Source organism: Microcebus murinus, chromosome 24, assembly GCF_040939455.1.
Source record: "Microcebus murinus isolate Inina chromosome 24, M.murinus_Inina_mat1.0, whole genome shotgun sequence".
NCBI lineage: Eukaryota > Metazoa > Chordata > Mammalia > Primates > Cheirogaleidae > Microcebus > Microcebus murinus.
Window position 1 is genome coordinate 18,945,413 of NC_134127.1, and position 15,010 is coordinate 18,960,422.

The 15,010-nt window shown below is 54.5% G+C and overlaps 1 protein-coding gene across 1 annotated transcript in view; it reads right to left on the reverse strand.

Moving 5' to 3' along the window:
- The window catches only part of GFRA2 (GDNF family receptor alpha 2), a 78,805-nt gene that overhangs the window by 39,474 nt on the left and 24,321 nt on the right, over positions 1–15,010 (reverse strand). Inside the window, exon 4 of the mRNA XM_012752460.2 lies at positions 6,756–7,110. Coding sequence (XP_012607914.2) covers positions 6,756–7,110 — 355 coding nt within the window. The remainder of the gene's footprint in view (positions 1–6,755; positions 7,111–15,010) is intronic.

A 15,010-nucleotide genomic window follows, 5' to 3' on the forward strand; every position in this document is an offset into this window, starting at 1 on the left:
AGCATGGGGGCCCCCATGGGACACTGGACCTCCGGTCTCTGCCCCGGGCAGCCCCACTGTACCCCCACACTACTCCCCCACACAGTCCTGCTCCATTCTGGGCGTGGCTGTTGGACTCTGAGTTCTGCTTAAAGCCCGGCAGGCCCTTGAGTGAGCCTTATGTCTCTGCAGCTCATCTGCTCACAGAAGAGGCTGCTCTCCATTGCCACCAGAGGGACACAGGCAGGACCTACTGGGCAGCAGAGCAGAACTGGGATTTCAAGAGAACCACTGGAGTGAGAAGCTATCATCTAATTGTAGTGTGGCTCCACCCTCATAGCAGATGCAATCAACACACTGTCTGCCACTAGATTCTAAGTGCCATGAGGGCCTCCATCTACTTCCCAGTTAACTCTTCAGCCCTAACACAATGCCTGACCAGAAGTGGATGCCCACTAAATAGTAGCGAAGTTGATAAAGAAATGGTGGCCATCCCCCTACTCTTGCTGCCATAGGACCCAGGAAGGACTGGCATGGGCAGGTTCCATTCTGCCCATGCCATGTCCATGGCAGGCATCATTAATCAATCACAGCTCTCCCTGCTACTAACCCAGGAGGCAGATCTGAAATCCTTCTCCAGGAAGCCAATCCAAGTTGGTCACCTAAAGGAGGCAGAGCTTCCTCAGCTTTGGAAGATCCAGGAACCCTTAGAGAATCTTATGAATGCAACAAGTTTCTCCTCTAGAAGAGACACATGAAACTTTGTATATAATTTCAAGATGTTCAATTCAAGGACCTATCCTTTAAAAGGAAGTGAAAGGGTGGAAATTCTCAGCCCACCTAACCCTATGCACATAATCATTTGCTGCCATTTTGGAGACAACCTTCTAGAAACATCTGCCAATAGATCCTATAGAGAGTCAATTAGAAGCTGAGGGACAGTACCAGGGATCTAAAAATCAAAAACCAGACCTGATCGTCCACACTGCTTAAAGGCATTGGACACTCCCCAAGCTAGGCAAGAGGGAGAGCGTGCTGAAGCACCCCTCCCCACTCCCTGAGGACAGCCTTGGGGCGGGGTGGGGGGGCCCAACTCCCTTGGCCTCCCAACAAGCCTCTCTGACAAGGACAGTGTCCATCGCACAAAAGGGCCCAGGTTGCCAGGGTAGCTCCAGGCTAGAATCTATTTATACACATCCTCAGCACCCAGAGGGCAAATTACAGCCCAGGAGATGGCATGAGGCCAGCAAGGAGTTATTTATGTCCTCTTGGCAGACTCAGAGGAGCAGGGGACTTCAGAGGGCCTCTTGCAAACGAGGCCTGGTGGAGACACAGTTTACAGGACCACAGACTCATCCTCCCACAGCCCCCCCACCACTACACACACACACACACACACACACACACACACATGCACACACACACACACACACACACGCACACACATGCACACACACACACACACACACACACACATGCACACACACACACACACACACACACATGCACACACATGCACACACACACACACAATGAAACCATCTTTCCAATGAGTGTAAGTTGAGAGGGTAGAAACTAAAAGATGGTGTTTTTAAAAATGTAGATCATGGCCTGCTGGGGGGCTGGAGAGGATCCAGCCAAATTCCAGGGATTCATTCCAAGAAGTTCTCCAGGCTCCTCATCAGAAGCCTCTTAAAGGCAATGCCTCTCCTGCCTCTCCATGGTTAGTCCAAGTCCCCAGCCCCAAAGGCTCACGGATGTGGCCAAAGGCGAAAGACAGAGCCTGGACTCCTACGATGACTTCAATGCTGGTTGGAACTGCGTGGAGAGCCAGAAGCTTCCACTCCCAGAGGTGCATCCTCCCTCGCTCACGGTCCCCAAACTGCTCCTGGTCCAAAGAGTGATGGAAAGTTCTGAAGTGCTTCCACTAACCCCAAGGGCTGGCAAGCAGATATCCTTGTTTAACCAAGGCTTCTTCGAGCCCCACATCAAGGAAAACTGCCAACACTTTATCGTTAGTGACATTTAATAAGACAGCACAGCGGAGACTGTTAAATATCACATGGGTGATGTACGAGGCCTGCCACTAGGTGTGCCTCACTGCAAATCAATGCACTTGCTTTAATGTAGTGCCCAGTTAGGTCGGCTCTGGCAGAGCTGCCCCCCACCCCAAGAATCCTGGGCGGAGATTCGCTCGGCGAGAGGCCAGGCCATGACAGGGCCAACTCCCTGAGCAAGAGCAGGGACCATGGGGGCCAGGCAGGCCAGGATAATCCAGCACCGGGCACCAAAGCACTGCAGCATGGGGCAGGTTCCTGTGATGTGCTCAGGGATGAAAGCCTCATTTCCCAAGAGTCCAAAGCCCAGAGAGGCTTCCCCATGAGCCCCCATCAAGGCCGGCTGTGTTCATTAAAGTATCCAGGAAAGGGAGGTGGCTCCCAGGTCTTCAGTCCCTATTCCAAACACCATGCTATTGGGGTCTCCCATTTTCTCGGTAATGATTTCCACCTGAGCCTGGAGAAAGGAAACCCAACCCAGGAAAGAAAGGAAGAGCACCCCTGCCTATGCACAGTGGCCAACCAAGCCCAGGCTCCCGGACACCCCTCTTGAGCCATCCGTTACCTCCTGGTGCTGAGGTTGGGCACCCACAGGCAGCCTGGGTACGTGCATGGAGACGTGGGTCTCCTTCCGGGCGTGCCCCTGGGAAGAGCTGGCGAAAAGCGCCCTTCAAATCCACCCTCCCACACCACCTACCCTGGTGAAGCTTCTCTGGTCATTTCCTCTTACACCAAGAGCTCAGCTCTCCAGGAATATAACCTCAAGTGGGGAGGGCAGGAGCAAAGGGAGAAGGCAGACTGGAAAACTACTTTGAGAGAATCAGAGCCATAGACCTGGTAGAACTGGGAGGTCCCTGCAGATGACCTGGTGGAGCAGCCTTATTGGATCGATGGAGAAACTGGTGGCACTAGGAGTAAAATGGCCCAGGTGGGACCACTCAGGAGACCCCAGGCAGAATGAGGAGACCAGGCAGGTCTGCTGACGCTGGGGCACCTTGGCAACCGCCTCCATCCACCACCTGTCATCTCTGTGCATAGCAGCCTCTGTTGCTCCCCAGAGCATGTGTCAACGCACCCACCTCAAGCCTCAACTCTGAGCCCTGGGAAAAGTTCCCTAAAGGACACCTTGCCATGCTGTAATATCCCCCAAGGCTCCTGCCAGACTCACCCTAAATGCAGGTTGCACCCTCATTTCTTCCCTTCCCCTTGGGACCATATTTAAATTTGCACGTGGATGGGTGTGTTGGGTGGGGCAGGAGCTGGGGAGAGATGGGCTACAAGAACACCCTGGTTCAAGGTCAGGAACTCACCTAGCCACATCCTGGAGCAACCACCGTAACTTCCTCCTCATGGCCCCAGGCCTCCCAAAGTCAGCCAGGTACCCAGGTCAATAATCCAGACACTGCACTGTCCCTGGGCCCTGGGGCTGCAACCATTTAAATCTCTCTTCCAGGGCATGCAGCTGATCTGCCAGGCTCAGCCCCTCTCGGCTGCTGGGACTCCTCAGTCTCCACCTTCTCGGCCTTGTTTAAACACCCTTTCTGGATTCACAAGGTAAAGTTTATCACCCAATTCCTCTGTTCCTGGCTTCCCCCACTTCTAGAAAAACAAACGACAAGCAAAAAAAGAAAAACAAACAAACAAAAAACGCTTCTGGCTCTTTAAATAGGCGTAGACATCTCCAAGCCACCAAATTCCCCCTGCTCCAAACTCTCCCATCTCACGCAGGGCCACAGACCCACCCGTTAGGAGCCATGCACTACGTTATCTCCCCTTCCTCAAAACAATACTAATAACAGGTGCTGGTGTCCCTGTCTCCTCTGCCCAAGACGCCTTGTTCAAACATCTGAGCAGCCTGACTCCTAGGGCCTGCCGCCAGCCCCTGCAGCCATCCAGCCTTCTGGGTGCTGTGCCCACCCTCGTGCTTGGGGACCTGAGCTTGGACCCATGCTGGTCCTTTCTGATCCTTTTAGGGCCCAGTTCCTCCTCTGTGCTGTGCTCTGTCACTCACGCAGCTACGCATGACGCAGCACCCAAGGTCGTTGTAGCACTCGGACAAGCAGAGACAGTGCCTTAGGTCAAGAACCAGTGTGCTCCGTGCTCCTTCTACCATGCACAAGGCTGTGTGTGGCCCGTCAAGCCTCCCCCCTTCGTCCAGCCACCAGGAAGCTCAGGGTTCAGGCTCAGCAACGTGCCACACGGCAGGGTCCCCGCGTTTGCTCCCAACATCTTTCTAAGGCTCTCCTTTTTCCTGCTGAGTTTCGTGCTCCTGTGGTTGTGTGCTGAGTTTTAAGGCGATAAGGCGTATTTTTTTTAAGTAAGCAGAAGAGAAAAGCCCACCTTCTTCACAGAGCTTTCCCTGAGCCCTGCAGCTAGCTCTGGGATCAGTCCCTTGTCTGAACTGCAGCAGAGCTTGTTTTCCAAACCAAAGTGGCACTTCCCCCTCAGTGCACATGCAGCCTGGCTCTCCCGCATTAAAAAGAAGCCCTCCCACCCCAGGTTGCTCTGCAGTCCCAGGCCCTGGCCTCATCTCTTCTGAAGAAGGTGGTTTATACCCAATGCCTTGACATCCGCCTCCGGGCCACACTGGACGCACTGCAATCCGGCTTCCACCATCCACACACGCACACGCATGCACATGCGCACACGCACAGGCACAAGCACACACACTCAGTGAGGCACCAACCACTTGGTTCCCCTCCCTCTGGGCCCACTATCCCCACCTGTCCTCCCCCCTCCCTGACCGCCCTGCCTCACACTCCACTTCCTTTGCCCCTCCCGTAAGTACTGGTGTTTCCAGGAGAGTGCCGCCCTCCCTGGCCCTCCAGTGGCTTCACCCATCACCCACACACTGTGGATGCCCAACTCTGCAGGTGTCTCCACCCTAAATTCCCTCGTGGGCTCCACCACCCCTTCCTACACCATCTCACGCACTGCTGTGGCTTTAATTGCCAACGAGGTGCCCAATGACTCCCAAGCCCGTCTCTCCTCTCCAGCCTCAGTACTCATCTCCACCCCCACAAGTCCAAGTGCCTCCCAGATGTTCCCATGGGGGTGGCAATGGTCCCCCAGGCATCTCAGTTGCTGTATGTCCAACACCAGCCCCACTGAATGGCTCCATCGTCCCAGAGTCACTCAACTAGGACACATGGCGGTCACCATCCATTTACCCATTCAAGTGATGTTCACCCCCTGCCTGGCTGTGTGTGCAGGACGGGTGTGCAGTAAACAAACAGAAAGGGTTCTTGCCTCCAGGGGACATTCAGCCAGTCACCCACTGCTGTGCAGTCTACTTCCCAATCTTAGCTGAAACAACCCACTTTTCTCCATCCCCACAGCCAGTATCTTACTCCAGGGCCACACTGGAAGGAAAGCCATGTAGCCTGAATCCCAGCTCTGAAATGTAGGGCTGTGTGACCTTAGGCAGTTCCTTCTTATGTACCTTGCCAGACATTTCCTCATTGGCAGATAAAGATAATAGTACCCCCTCATAGCACTGGTGCAAGAATTAAATGAGACATGAAGCCTCTAGAACAAGTTTCCAGAACGTGGCGGCCAACCTATACACATCTGCACCTGTTGCAATCCCCATTTCCCAGCAGCCTCCCCTCTAGCTCCCCTCCCCTCCCCGCCCCCCCCATTGTAGCCCCCTCCATGTGCATCCCCCACCTGCAGTTCCCATCACCCCAGCTCTCTGCCCCCTCCAGCTTGTGCCATGCTTTTCTGGTTGACGCATTCCCTGGCTTTCCCTCTCTGGTTTTTTAAGGCTCAGCTTTTAAGCCCCCTCCCCTGAACCCCAGTCTGCAGCAGATGCCCTCCCCGTGCTCCCTCTTGCAGAAGCCCTCAGCCTCGTCCCACTGGGCCGGGTCACTCTCCCCTGGTCTGTGTCCCTGCTGGCCTGGGTGCTCCCTGGAAAGCACTGTGCTCATCTCTGTGAGCCCAGACCTCAGGACCAAGCGCTGCACACGAGAAGAGCTCAACAAATACTTAGCAAACGAAAACATTAAAATTACTAAGAGCCAAATTTCAACTCACTATAACCAAACAATTTAAAAACCTCCTTCCTAATAATGAGTCTACACTTATTAAGCATTCCCTATATTCCGAGCTCTGGGCTGAACTTCAGACACATGTCATGTAATCTAACACTCACAATAACCCTGTGCTGTGAGTACTTCTGTTCCTGTTTTACCGGCGAAGGGATAGAGGCTTGGGAAAATTTTTAAAACCTAAAACCCAGGACTGTCAGACTCCAGAACCCATTCCTCGCTCAACACTGCACCGGTTCAGGTCTCGGTTCAGAATGCGCTGACTCTGTGATTGACAAGAGCACCTTCCCTGAGAGTCACATGTCCTCTGCTGGGATTCCCAGGCTCTAGGAGTCTATGATTTTAAAGTATAAACTCCTCGGGGTTGTTCGTCTTGGTTTCCCTACAGCAAGAGGCTGGGCACATTTATCAGCAAATGATAAACCTGTGCTGAATGAATGAATGAATGAATAAGTGGATAGATGGATGAATGGATGAATCAATGAAACGAATGGGTGACGATTCATTTTGCACATGTCCAGGTCAGTTTCAACCCTTCTGGCACCCTTTCTGCTGGGTTCAGGGTCCTAAGCCAACGGCCCCCAGGGAATGTGGCAAAGGGGGACACCAGCCCGGCCTTGCGAGCCCCCTCCTGCGGGCAGCCCCGGAGCTGCAGCAGCATCACTCTTACCGGCACAGGTGGTCAGTCCGGCACACGCTGCGGAGCTCCAGGCAGTTGGGCTTCTCCTTGTCCTCGTAGGAGCATCTGGGCAGGATGGTTTGCCGGCGGCGCTCGGCGCACGCCTGGTCTTGGCAGGAGCAGAAGAGCATGCGGTAGGTGTACTCGCTGGGCACCCGGTCGAAGAACTGGCGCAGGGCCTTGTGGCACTTGCGGCGGTTACAGCGCTCGGTGGGCGAGATCTCGCGATTGCAGATGGAGATGTAGGAGGAGCGCAGCTTCTTGCAGTTGTCGTTCAGGTTGCAGGCCTTGGCAGCATCCAGGCAGTGGTTGCTCCTGGTGCTGACCACCGGGTCTGCCCCTGTCCCTGCAGGAGGAAGGAGAGAGCGGGTCAGAGGCCACAGCCCCCTGTGAGAGGACACGGCCGCCCGCTCGCTGGGAGACATCTCCCAGCACTCAGTGTGCTTTCTGTGCCTGCTCTTTGCCTCAGTTTCCCCATCTGTGAAACGGTGATCACTTAAGAGGACTTAAGTCCTAAAGTAGGTTTTGGTGAGGACTGAATGAGTTAATACACAGGTTCATAAAGCACTTAGGACAGCACCTGGTATGGGGTGGGCTGTACGTATGCTGAACTATTACCGTGACAACCGTTAATCCAAGGTCTTAATAAAACTTGTTACCATCTGGACACAGCCTGCAATCCTAGCACTATGGGAGGCTGAAGTAGGAGGATCACTTGAAGCCAGGAGTTGGAGACCAGCCTGGGCAACTTATTGAGACCCCTGCCTCTCCAAAAATGAAAAACTATTAGCCTGGTGTTATGGCGTGCACCTGTGGTCCCAGCTACGCAGGAGGCTGAGCAGGGAGGATCACTTAAGCCCAGGAGTTTGTTACAGTGAGCTATGATTGTGTCACTGCACTCCAGCCTGGGTGACAGAGCAAGACCCCATCTCTAAAAATTAATAAATAAATAAAATTTATCACAAACCTTAATCTGTCATGAGAGTTTTAAGGGGAAAAAAAAAACTATCACAAGCCTAAAAGGTAAGCAACTGGGTGTGCAAGGCCCTGTGTACAAATGAGGGAGATAGAGTGACCGGCTCAAAGTCACCTAAGGGAAGCTGAACCAAGACTGGCCCCAGGGCCCCTGAGCACCCCATGGCAACACACTGGTGTTTAGGATGGGGTTCATTATGGGGTCCCTCAGTGACCAGGGTGCAAATAGCACACATGTGCCCTCCTGAGCCATTCTGCCAGGAGCCAGCTAACCCAACCTCTTTATTTTACAGATAAGGAAACTGAGGCACTGAGTGGGCAGGGGGGTCTGAGCAGGTCACCCAGTGCAATGGCAGCAAGCCATAGCAAGAGCCCTGATCACACCCAGCACCACGGCTTGCCAGGGACAGCCATCAGCTTAGGGTTTAGGACGAACTGTAGCCTTCTCATTCATTCTTCATCTACCTACAAATGTTTTCCAATATCTCTTGAGCACCACCCTCCCCACGCAAGGCCCCATGGCGTGGCAGGCAGGACTCAGGGTGCAGCAGGCTGAGGCCACGCTTCCCTCCCGGGGAGGGGGGGCGGGCAATGGATGAGCACTTCTGGCACTGGGTCATTAAAGGTCAACCAAGTCCCACCTCGGCACAGCCCCCACCCCCAGGCCCTGTGTTGGATATAAAAGCAGGAGAGGAGGCCTCACCCCAGAAGAGCTCCCAGCTCCAGCTAGGAAACCAAGGGGCAGAACAGCACAGTGGCTCAGCCTGGGCATCTGGGACTCAGCCATCAGCGTTCAGCTCCTGACCCTGCTATTTACTAGCCTTGTGACCTTGGGCAAATGACTGAAACTGTTCTTTGCCTCAGTTTCCTTATCTGTAAAGTAGTACATACTGCATAGGGTCATGGTGGGCATGACCGAGACAGCTCATTTTTCTCTCCCCCCTGCATCATGACTGTGCCCTGCCTTCTGGATCATTCCCATCAGCTACTGCATCACCCATCATTAATTTACAAAAAGCCCTTCTCGGGGCCATCCACACCCCTTAAGCTTCCAACCCACTTCTCTGCAACCTTTGAAAGCAAAACCCCTCAAACAAGGTGTCTCAACCAGCTGTGTCCTCATCTCCTCCCATTCTCTCTTGGACCCACTTTGGCCAGGTGCCCACCTGCCTCTCCCACCTCAGGCCCCACCTTCTCAGCCCATCAGCAGCCCTGGCCATAGCCGATCCCTCCCTCCCCTCCTCCTGGACCCCTTTCCACTCTCCGTGGGGCTCCCTGAGGCTCCCACACACTGTCCCACTCAGCCTGCTTTGCTGGTTCCATCTTCGCTACACAGGGCTCGACCGCCTCTTCCCCATGTGCACCTGCTCGCTGGGGCCCTCAGCTCACCTCATGGCCTGAAACAACATCAGATTTATACCCCCCACCCCGGCCTCACCTCCCTCCAGAGCCCCATCCATCCAGCTGCCTGCTCGACAACTCCAGCTACAAGCCCCAGTGATTGATACTCAGGTGCTGAGTAGGCATTTGATGAGGGACAGAATAAATGTACTTAGACCAGTGTCTATTTTATAATAAATGCTCAAAAAGTGTTTGCTAATATCATTAAGGAGGCGCAACTGGCACAGAGTAGGCGACAGTGGCCGACACAGGCACACGTGGGGCCCAGCCCAGAGGGGCTCAGAACTGAGGGTCGGGGGGTGACTGATGAAGGCTAAGCCGCTCACCCCAACACCTTGTCTGGCCAATGACAGCAGAAGTAGGAAAGTGCCCCCTCTTCTTGTCGTGAAAGTAGAAGCGGGGGTGTGGGCGCATCTATAGAATCGAATACTGTTTGGTGACAAGAGGGGAGGAGCTATCGAGCCACGAGAAGACATGGCAGAGCCTGGCAGGAGAGCAGCCACACGGCATCCCACGTGATCCATCTGGGCGAGGGAGAACCAGGGAGACGGCGAGAAGATCAGTGGCTGTCAGGAGCTAGTGGGGACGCAGGGATGCGCAGGCAGAGCGCAGAGGATTTTAGGGCAGTGGAACTGCTCTGTGTGATACTGTCGTGGAGGATACATGTCACCACGCATTTGTCCAAACCCCACGAACGTGCACCACCAAGCGTGAACCGCCCTGTAAACTACGGACTTTGGGTGCCAACTATGTGTCAAGGCGAGCTCATCCGTTGTACCAAACGCACCCCTCTCGGGGGGTGTTGATAGTGGGGGAGGCTGTGTGTGTGCGGGAGGGGGCAGGGGGGAGGGGGGACTCTCTGTACCTTCCTCCCACTTTTGCTGTGAACCTAAAACTGCTCTTAAAAAAAATAAGTTTTTTTTAAAAAAGGAGTTGGGAGAAATTAGGCAGAAATTGAATCAAGGTTTGTTTTCCTCATCAGTCAATGAACATATTTTTACTGAGGGCCCACTATGCGCCAGGCACTTGCCCAGACACTGAGGCTGCAGCCCGAGCCCATGTGAGTTCTGGGTCAGGAAGTCGGGGTGCAGAGAGGAAAGCACACTGCCCAGACCTGGGGGTCTCGGAACCAGCTGAAACCTACAGAATGAGTCAGAGGAAGGGAAGAGAGCAGAAAGGGGGTGGCAGGCAGAGGGGAGCGGGGACGAAGGCTGGGAGGAACTGTGAGCTATTCAGTACACCTGGAGGCAGAAACCAAGGAAGGGGCGTCCAGAGAGGACGCTGCAGCACTAAGCAAGGGCCTGCAGCCACGCTGGGGCTTTTGGCCTCCCAAGCAATTGCCTGAGCTGCTCTCAAGCCTTTCTGCCTGGGCCAGAAGGCCCCCAGGACGCCTGTCAACACAAAGGCAGCTGTGGGGACACCGCCTCTATGGGACCAGTGTGCCACGCACCTGTCAGAGGCTGGCTGGCTGCTGGCCTTGGAGGAGCAGAGCAGCCTGGGGGCAAGGTGGAGGAGACAGGACAAGGAGGGACCCCAGAGAGGAGCAGGGCGGTGACAGCAAGCAAACAGCAGCTAATTTAGGCCTGTGGCTGCTTCCAGGATCCCCAGGTGCCCTGTTCCCGCTCCTCTCAGCATGTTCCTGGGCTAATGCCGGCGCAATTACAGCCTCGGTGCCTTCCATTTGGAGCTTGAATAGTGAAAGCTTTGCTAGGGGGTGGGACATGTAAACCTCTGGGCCAAAACTTGGTAAATTTCCTAGAAAAAAAAAAAAATGAAGAAAAGCAGCTACCGCCTGTTTACCAGGAAGAGGTCCCCTCTGATCCTCCCCCGTGGGAAGAAGGGACAAGTGGGCTGGATGCTGGGGGCCCACTCCGCCATGGAGAAAGGCCCCCCGGGCAGGCCCAGGCTCTGACCCTCTGCCAGCCGCCTCTCCAAGCAGGCCACCTGCCTTGGTTTCTGTCACCAGTGAGACAGTCGGGTCAGGACTCAGCATAAGGCCAGCACCTCCCCAAGCAGCCACTGCCTTTCCATCCACCCTAAGGCTCCTGTCCCTCCCTCTGGGAAGACAGTCCCCACTGGGGAGGAAGGAGGAGGTGGGGGACTCCAAACACAATCCTCGCTCACCAAGATGAGGCCACACCAGACCTGAGAGGGACTTAGGAGCTGGGCTGGCCCCAGAGAGCCCATCCTCCACGCACATTCCGGACCCCACCTGCGTCTCCCAGGAGTAAATGGTGAACGGCTCCCCAGGGCAGAGGGAGGTGGGATTCACCAATACTTGGCAGTCTCCAAAACCTCAGCAAATTCATCCTCCCGGCCCCTGGGGGTGCTCTTTGGTTTAATTATCCCCTCCCACCTCCCTGCAGACAGGCGGCAGGGCCCCGTGCAGGACCAGAGGCTGTGGCTCAGCCTGCCCCATGCCACACACCCCAGCCCTGCCCCCGCCCAGCCCAGCCAGCCTCTCCCTTCTCTCCTGGGGCGCTGCCCTGAGCCAAAGACCCAACTGCACCATAGGGCTATCCCCAGAGAGTGGGCCACCCCACCAGGCGGGCATGTGAGCGCTCTTCAAACCCATATTCTTTAAATACTTATTTGACATGAATATTGAGCGGAGTTTACCAAACTTCAGCTGTCCCAGTACCACCTCTATCACTTTGGCCATATTAGCAGTACCACTTGTGCTAATGTTTAATTTATTTTTTCTTTAAATCCCTTAAATCTTACATAATGAATTTGTTTAATGCCTTTAAACTTTTCAATATGTACCTAGATTTATCCTAAATGATAACATCTACTTTGGCTCTGAATTTTTCCAACACATATTAATATGCACTGCTATTAAGATAAAAATATGCATTCCTCTTCCCCATCTCCCATTCCCATGCAGTGGCATGCGATGCTCACAGAGGGAAGTGACTGATTTGGAGCAGCCGTCCTTAACCTCGGGTGCACCTGCACAGCCCCACACCAGGCCCACGAAGTCTGGGCTCTGTGGCCAGCACCCAGACATCTGGGTTTCCAAGCTCCCGGGATTCCGAGGCCATCTTCCAAAGGCACAGAACCAACAGTAAGAGAGAGGACAGGCTGAGCTGCCCTTGGCCCACCTTCCCAAACACACAAACACACCCCCCGCACCCAGCGCAGAAGGTAGATTGTGGTCCTGTTGTCACCAAAGCACGTCCCCTGGACGTTTCATCAATCACAAACTGACCTCTTCCTGTGGCAGCAGAAATAGGACGCTCACCATCCCGCACTCCCTGCAAGCCAATCAGGACCCAGGCGTTTCAACATCCCGTCTTGGCTTCCAGGAAACTGCCCCTAATCCCATTTGCAGCTGCAGTGTCTGCCCGAGCCCACCCTGGGCCCCTGGGCCAAGCGGTGCAGCTCTGCCACTTCAATGGGGGTCAGAGAACCTGGGTCCTAATTCTGTCGCTGCCTCTCACAGCTGCGTAAGACCCCAGGTAAATCTCTGTCCCTCTCTAGGTCCCATCTCTTCACCTGAAAAATGCTGGAGTTTGAACTCTGTGGTCTCCTACATTGTGTGGCTCTCCTGCCCACCCACCTGACCCATCAATGCATCAGTGCATCAGTGCAAGAGACCAGGGACCGGAGGGCCTGGGAAAACTCCCCCGTCTCACCAGGCTCCTATGAGCCAGAACCACACATCAACCACGACAGGCTAGAAGGAGTTTACTCCGGCCCCGTGCAAACACAACAGCAGCACACACACGTACACAAGGACACCCAACCACGCCCACCTCTCCACAATCAGCACCCGGGCCCTGCAGTTAGCGCCAGTCAACAGCCGTTTTCACGCTGACTACACTCCAGGGCCTGGAAATCGAGCTGTGAAGAGGAAGGAAAGAGGCCCTGCTCTCCAGGGGCTTTCACTCCAGCGAGAGCGAGGCCGGTAACGAACACATAAACAAATTAAGGTCATCTGAAGAACCAATGAGTGCACTGAAGAAAATAAGGGAATTCAGAAGAGAATGCCGGGGGATGACAGAGGCCTCTCCTGGGAGGTGACACCCAGTTGAGATAGGATGATGGGCAGGAGTGAAACATACAAAATCCAAGGTAAGAGAATTCCAAGCACAAGGAAGAGCAGGTGCGAAGGTCCTGAGACAGGTGCGAGATTGGCATGCTTCCAGTCAAAAGGAGGGGTAAGGTGGCCAGAGCTTCCAGAATGAGGCGTGGGGAAAAGGAAGTTGGAGGGACAGTCAGGGGAGACCTTGCAGGGCAGGTAGGAACTTTAGATTTTATTCTGATATGCAAAGTGCTTGGAGAGAATTAAGGAGGGGAGCCCATGACCCCACTGGCTGACATACAGAAGAGTCTGGGTTGGGGGCGGGGGGCAGGGGAGGAAACCAGTTACAGGCTATGGCGGTAGCAGGAAGCTACTGGAGGCTTGGGTGGGGTGGTGACTGCAGAGATGGCAAAAAATGAGGCCATTCGCTGTATAACTTAGAGATAAAGCCATCAGGACTGCTTAGATTTTGAGTGGGAGGAGAGAGAGAAACCAAGGAAAACTCCTAGGTTTTTGGCCTGAGCACCGGGCGGATGGTGATACTATTTTATGAAACAGAAAGCCCCAGAAGGAAGGAAGGGAGGCAGAATGAAATGGACCGTTTGTTTGGACTTGTCAAGTCTGAGATGCCTATCAGATGTCCACGTGGGGACGCTGGAAAGGCAGCAGGGTCCAGGAGCCTGGAGTTCGGGAGAGAGTCTGGGCCGGAGACGTAAAACTGGTGTAGTTGGCATTGGAGGCAGGGGACAGCCACATCACCACGTGGAGCTGCTGCATTGAGGGGGAAAACAAGGCAGAGGAAAGGGCCAGGACAGAGCTTTGGGGAGCGATGTTAGTGGAGAGGGGGAAGGAGTGGACCTTGAGTTGGTGGAAACCAAAGAGATGCTGGTTTTGTGGAAGCCAAGACAAAGGTGAAGGGAGAGGAGATTCCCAATGAGACGGAGAATGAACGAGCTCGCAGCAGGGCTGGACGAAGGCAGGAAGGGCAGGTCAGCAAAGGGAGGGACCAGAGGAGAGACTGGGGGCTGCCCACGTTGGGGCCTGGATTCCTGGACCGTCACCTCCACACCCAGTGTCCCCATGGGGCATCCAAGCCCAGCCCTCCCTCAAACCCATTGACTCCCACAGCAAACTCTGACTGCCAACCCAGTGTGTGTCAAGCATCATGGAGAGAGGAACAAAACCAGCAAGGCCCCTGCCCTCCTGGGGCTTCCATTCTGGGGCCAGTGTGAGATTATAACCAAGTCAACAAATGAAAACTTTCCCCTTTGCCTGGGGCTCACTCTCCCAGGTCTAGCAGTGGCTGGGGAGGGGGATGACCCGGCTGGGCCACTGAGCAGCAGAGCGAGTGTGCACCGGCCAGGCAACCTCTTGAGCCTCGTTTTCCTCGCCTGCAAAATGGGGATACAACACCCGCCTTGCCAACACACAGGACTATACTGCGGTAAAACGGGACACTGTAGATGAAAATGCCTCTCACGGTTTCCAGCCCATGGTGCGCAGGCAACAAATGCTTATTTAAAATGTGCTACCCGGGCCGGGCGCTGTGGCTCACACCTGTAAAACTAGCACTCTGGGAGGCCGAGGCGGGCGGATTGCTCAAGGTCAGGAGTTCAAAACCAGCCTGAGCGAGACCCCGTCTCTACTATAAATAGAAAGAAATTAATTGGCCAACTGATATATATATATAAAAAAATTAGCCGGGCATGGTGGCGCATGCCTGTAGTCCCAGCTACCCGGGAGGCTGAGGCAGAAGGATCACTTGAGCCCAGGAGTTTGAGGTTGCTGTGAGCTAGGCTGACGCCACGGCACTCACTCTAGCCCGGGCAACAAAGCGAGACTC